The following is a 5223-nucleotide window of genomic DNA, read 5'->3' on the forward strand; positions in this document are numbered from 1 at the left end:
CATTCATTTCCGATTCAAAACTATGACTCAAGACACTTGTTTTAACTAAAATATAGTAGTCTTTTATTAACAAAACATGCCTGTAGATTCTAATATGTACTGCACTTGTTGGCAGGATTCATTGGTGATCCAATGGGACACCTGAACTCTTTGGCAAACTCCGCCAGATTCCTCAAGGGCCCATTCACCCGCAATCGCTCCCAGGTGTGATTCTGTTTGGCGCTATACCGAAAGCCCTCCGGCATGGTCTGCTCCTCCTCCGGGCTTTCTTGCTCGGGGCGGCAAAGCTCCTGGGCAAAGGCCACGAAAAAGAGGCCCGTGTTTGAGAAATCCAGTCCGGGCAGGGTCTCCGTGTTCAGAATGTTGAAGTCGTTGTTGGGCTCCTTGAACCTCAGCCAGAACAGGTAGGCTCTGAAGGCCACGCTCAGCGCTGCACTGTCAGTGATCAGCTGCCTGGCGGCACTTGCATTGGCCCTCAGATAGCTGTCCACTTGGCGGATGAAGCAATCGGTCTTGTTGTGATACATCCAGACGGTGTGGCCATCCCAATGGTCCTGCTCCAGCAGACCCTTTGACCAGTGCGGATCGTCGAAAGCCATTACCAGCTGCTGGGCCAACTTGAAGCCCAAGGTGGCATAGGCATGGGCGCGCCCGTAATGTCTGTCATAGGCCGGAGGTTGCAACAAAGCCAATCCCATGTCAACTCGTCTCTGCACAGTCCGGAGACGCACCCGTGCCTCGAAAGCCTCCACCGGATCAGAGGGAGTGATGTTCATTTCCTCGAAGAGCAGGCTCGATCGCTGGGAATGCACAGCGCCCAAGAGCTGGCGGAGATTGTTCCAGTAGTTGGCCCGCTCCAGTTGTAGCTTCAGGATCGGTGCCCGCTCGTAGTTGGGCAGTGTCAGTTTCAAGCCGAAGAGCTTGTGATCACCGATGCGGCGAGTTCCCTCCGTCAACCACGCTGCGTTCAAGCTCTGTCGCAGCGCTTCCTGCAATCCCTTGTAGAGCTGCTCCAGATCCGGTCTGGTTTCCTCGGCGCTATACTGACGGGCGTAGAGCTCTCCCAGGGCCGAGGGTAGCAGCTCCTTGGTTCGTTTGAGACACTCCGTCTTCCGCAAGTGTGGTCGATCCTCGAGAGGGAAGTTCAAAGCCGCCACAGCTCTGTACATGATGTAGTTGGCCACCAGGCTCATGTTGTGGGCGGCCACTGTCCGGTGCAGTTGCCGGAAGTATTCCGGAGCGGCCATGTAGACTGGCTTCACGATGCTCTGGCCGTAGCTGGCCGTCACATACGAGTCCAGGTTTAGTCCATACAGTTGGGAGAAGGCGGAGAGCGTGTTGCGGGTGTAGTTGGCCTGGTAGAGTTCCCACTCTGCGTCCCAGAGTTCGGAGGTGTCGTTCCGCATGCCGCCGCACAGCTCGTGCTCGAAACTCAGAAGATCGGCAGCTAGGCGAGCGGATTGGTCATTTCCCAGAGCCAGCCAGGTCTTTAGTTCCGCAGCTATCCGATGTTCTAGTGGTTCATAGACAGCGTCCCGAATGTCTGACCGATTCCAGGTGCACAGATCCCGTGGAATCACAGTGCTCGGCTCGCTCAGGTACAGGCTGTTCTCTTGCACTTTGGCGTAGTTGTAGCCCACGCGCAGTCCAATCAGGATGTCCATGCCGTATCGCTGCCGCAGTCCTCCAACGATCCTCAGCCAATCGTAGTCGTGGTGATGCACCTCCCAGTGGGAGCCCGGAATGGCGGGGAACCCCCCATTCTGCTGAATGAAGTCGCTGAGGAACTGCTGCTGCTGTTGGCTCTGCTGGCCCTGGGCCGCAATGCAGGACTTGTAGAACTCCTTGGCCTGTCGGGCTATGGGGCTATCCTCTCGCTTGACCGAGTCCTCCAGTAGCAGGAGCAGTTCCCGTTCCACCTGCTGCTCCAGTTTCTCCTGCGGCGTCCACTTGTGCTTCCAGTTGCCGCAGGCGAAGTGATAGAAATCCACGCACGGATCGATGTTCTGGTTCATATAGCCGCGCATCTCATGGGACTTGGATTGTCTTAGGGTCTGCTCCGTTTGGTAGATGCGTTGGAATGTTGTGGGAGCATCCTCTCCATAGCTGGAAGCACTCGCCACTAGCAGCCACAGGAACACTGTCGTCCAACCAGTATCCGACATGCTGCCGGAGCTCGATGAAGCTATCGACTGCCCCAGTAGCGATCGGAAAACAGAGAGGCAACTACAGCAGCTGATATGGCCAGAGGCCACTGGGGTTATCTGGAAAGAGAGGGAACTGATCAGCGTAAAGAGATTCGAACATTGGAAGGCATAACAGATCCAGTCACTTTAAAAGTTTATTTTCAGTTGCCATCTCATCTTATATAAAAGCGGGTTCCATAAAGTGGGATAGTTTATGCTGGGCCTTCCAGATAATATAAACAAGGAATAATTTCATATTTCCGTCCAGTGTTTGGTCTTCAAAGACCCCAAGTTTGTGTTTAGTTTCTTAAATTAAATATATTTCGACAAAACAAATACATAGTTCTGAGGAAATCCAGAATATTCCCCAACTCCCAGTGGTAGAAAAAGAAAGAACTCCCTAAGATATGTGCCATAAATCGCCTTTATTGGATAGTCTTGTGAAATACATTTAAAATAATGGAGGGAGAATATAAGAAGCACCTCAGTAGAGCGTACACTTGAAGCGGGCATAGACCTTATCCTCGCGGGAGCAGCTGTAGGCATTGGCGAACGCCTGCTGGTTGGACAGAGCAGTGTTCACCCGAAGAGACTCTGGGAGCTCGTCGAAGCGCTCCACGGACTCGGGATAGTCCGAGCAGTACAGCTGGGCATATCCCAAGTAGAACAACTGGTTGTGGCTGTAATCCAGGAGAGGCAGTCGTTCGTGCTGGTAGATGATGGGAGTGTCGGCGGCGTTCTTGAACCACTGCTGGTAGGCCCGGTAGGCAATGTCCAGGGCGCCATTGTCGGCCACAACGCGTCGCACGAGCTCCTTGTCCTGAATCGGCTTCTCCTTGTACTGGACGAAGATGGCGTACTGCTCCTGGAAGCACTGGGTGCGGCGCGAGTACGACGTCTCGGAGGTGCTGTCCCACCAGTTGTTCTGGTAACCATAGGCGTCGTACCGCCTGCCCACGTCATCGAATCCGTGCAGCATTTGACGAGCGAGGAGTACTCCCAAGGTGGCGTACTTCAGGGCACTGGGGTAGGCCGGATCCCAGAAGAACCTGGCCTGCAAGAAGGTAATGGGCACCTGGATCCTGTTCTTCTGGATCTCGTAATGAGGCAACTTGTGCACTTCGTCCTCGGCCACTGGTTCCTCCATCAGCTTGGCCAACTGTCGCTGAGTTTGCCACTGGAGGACGGCTACCAGATTCGGGTAGAACTTCTCAGCGTGCAGACTCAGACCGTGGATCTGGCGTACTAGCTTGTGGTCGTCGTGGGTGCGGAAGTGCAGCTTCAGGGCCTCCAGCTTGGAGATGGCCTTCTGGCGGGTCTCGAGAGTGAGCCAGTGGAGATTCTCCGAGGCCTGCAGGTCCTCCCGGAAGACGCGCTTGATGTCCGACCACGTCGACTGCAGTTCGTTGATCATCTGCATGTGGTTGTAGTTGCGGTGGAATAGGCTCTCCAACTGCTGCGGGAAGTAGCGCTGGGTCAGCTGGACGCACCAGATATCCGTCTGCTGGGTGGCTGGCACTCGGGCGGAGTCGATAGCCTCCAGAGCCCTCCAGATCGTGTAGTTGGCCAGCTTCAGTTTGGGCGTCTCTCGAATCACCTCCACCAGATTGGAGAAGTAATCTTCTGGTGTCTCGTACAGATCCATGTACAGCTTCTCGTTGAAGATCAGTTGCAGATAGCGATTGATGTCCACGTAACTGCCGTAGGCGGTGTTCATCTCGGCGGCGGTTCTCTGGCGAGTAGTTTGCTCCAGGGTCAGAGCAGGATTGTGGGGCAATCCCTTGGCTAGCTGCTGCTCGATGTCCATCACCTGCTCGGCCACCTCCTCTAGCCAGCGTTTTGACTGCTCCGGGAAGTACTGCTGGAGTTTGTTGGATATTTTCTTTTCGTAAATGTCGCGATTGGCGGCAAAGTAGGGATCCGTGTAGCGACGCCGCTGGCCCAGCTGGAAGTCCGGGGCTCCGATTTTAAGGCGATGCATCTGCTCCTCTTTGTAGTCCAGGATCACGTCCAGGCCAATGAAGATGTCCACTCCCAGCTGCCGCTTGAGGTTGGCCACCACCTGCAGCCAGTCGTACTCGTACTGGTACCACGATGGCACCCGGATCTCCGGCCAGCCGCCTCGGAAGTCTGCCACCTGAAGCAGGGTCGTCAGGGCGGATCGAGTATCGTTGGCGTGCAGGCGGCAGGATCCGAAGAAGTTCTTGAGCTGGCGATCGGCGCTGTTCTCGGCTCCTCGGGTGGGGCTCTTCAGCATTTCGGCGCTCTTGCGAATGTAGAGCTCCTGGAGCTCCTCCAAGTAGTTGGTCCGCTTGTTGGAGATGCGAGCGGGATGCAGGCGGGGCCAGTTGCCGCAGGCGAAGCTGTAGAAGTTGTTGCAGGCCTCCTCTTGATCGGCCTCGCCCATGTAGGCCTTGATGTGGGCTGCCTTGGCCAGGCGCAGGATGTCCAAGGTGTAGTTGGCCGTCAGAGGATGCGGATGCAGGGCCACGCTGTCTGATAGTCCAAGGCAGCAGAGCAGGATGACTCCCAGAAGGAGTCGCAGGGATTTAAGTTGCATACTTTCGAGGGTTCTGCTTAGATTCTGGGATCTGTGACCTGTTCACCGAATGATTGCCGAAACGAAACTGAGCGAGAATCGAGAGATGCGTCGATTTTTGACTTGAGCGGCGGCTTATCGTCATCGCCAAGCATCTCCAGAATACATCTACGAGCGCTTGGCTTGATTGGTTAATTAGTTTCATTAACCGATGCAGTGAATTCGCTCAGCCGCTCAATTACGCGACTGACCTAAAATTCTAATTCTAATTCTGATGCTCATTTTCATGGAGAGTGCTCGACGCTTGTAATCTTCTCGCAGTCGCACTTGACCCTCAAGGTAGCACTACCCACCGCCTCCTGCCACAAGCCCTCGGTTAATGAGCTGTGATCGTCATCATCCTGTAGTCCACAATTAAAATTTGTTTGTTTTCCCACTTAATGTGTGTTTTTGTCGTAAATCTAACGATTACCCTCATTTCTCCTCCTCTCGTTGCAG

At 54.5% G+C, this 5223-nt stretch overlaps 2 protein-coding genes across 2 annotated transcripts; both read right to left on the reverse strand.

The window, feature by feature from the left end:
• Nucleotides 1-33: 33 nt before the first annotated feature.
• On the reverse strand, nucleotides 34-2522 carry Nepl14 (Neprilysin-like 14). The gene has a single exon (XM_017246368.2). The coding sequence runs from the start codon at nucleotides 2163-2165 to the stop codon at nucleotides 90-92; it is 2076 nt and encodes a 691-aa protein (XP_017101857.2). The 5' UTR covers nucleotides 2166-2522; the 3' UTR covers nucleotides 34-89.
• A 70-nt stretch (nucleotides 2523-2592) lies between these two features.
• Nepl15 (Neprilysin-like 15) lies at nucleotides 2593-4803 on the reverse strand. Its single transcript, XM_017246366.3, has one exon. The coding sequence runs from the start codon at nucleotides 4744-4746 to the stop codon at nucleotides 2671-2673; it is 2076 nt and encodes a 691-aa protein (XP_017101855.2). The 5' UTR covers nucleotides 4747-4803; the 3' UTR covers nucleotides 2593-2670.
• Nucleotides 4804-5223: the final 420 nt, after the last annotated feature.

Source organism: Drosophila bipectinata, chromosome 3R, assembly GCF_030179905.1.
Source record: "Drosophila bipectinata strain 14024-0381.07 chromosome 3R, DbipHiC1v2, whole genome shotgun sequence".
Classification (NCBI taxonomy): Eukaryota; Metazoa; Arthropoda; class Insecta; order Diptera; family Drosophilidae; genus Drosophila; species Drosophila bipectinata.

What these genes read in the sequence shown, in the direction of transcription:
- Nepl14 (XM_017246368.2), bottom strand. Translation starts at nt 2,165, where the DNA reads ATGTCGGATACTGGTTGGACGACAGTGTTCCTGTGGCTGCTAGTGGCG.
- Nepl15 (XM_017246366.3), bottom strand. Translation starts at nt 4,746, where the DNA reads ATGCAACTTAAATCCCTGCGACTCCTTCTGGGAGTCATCCTGCTCTGC.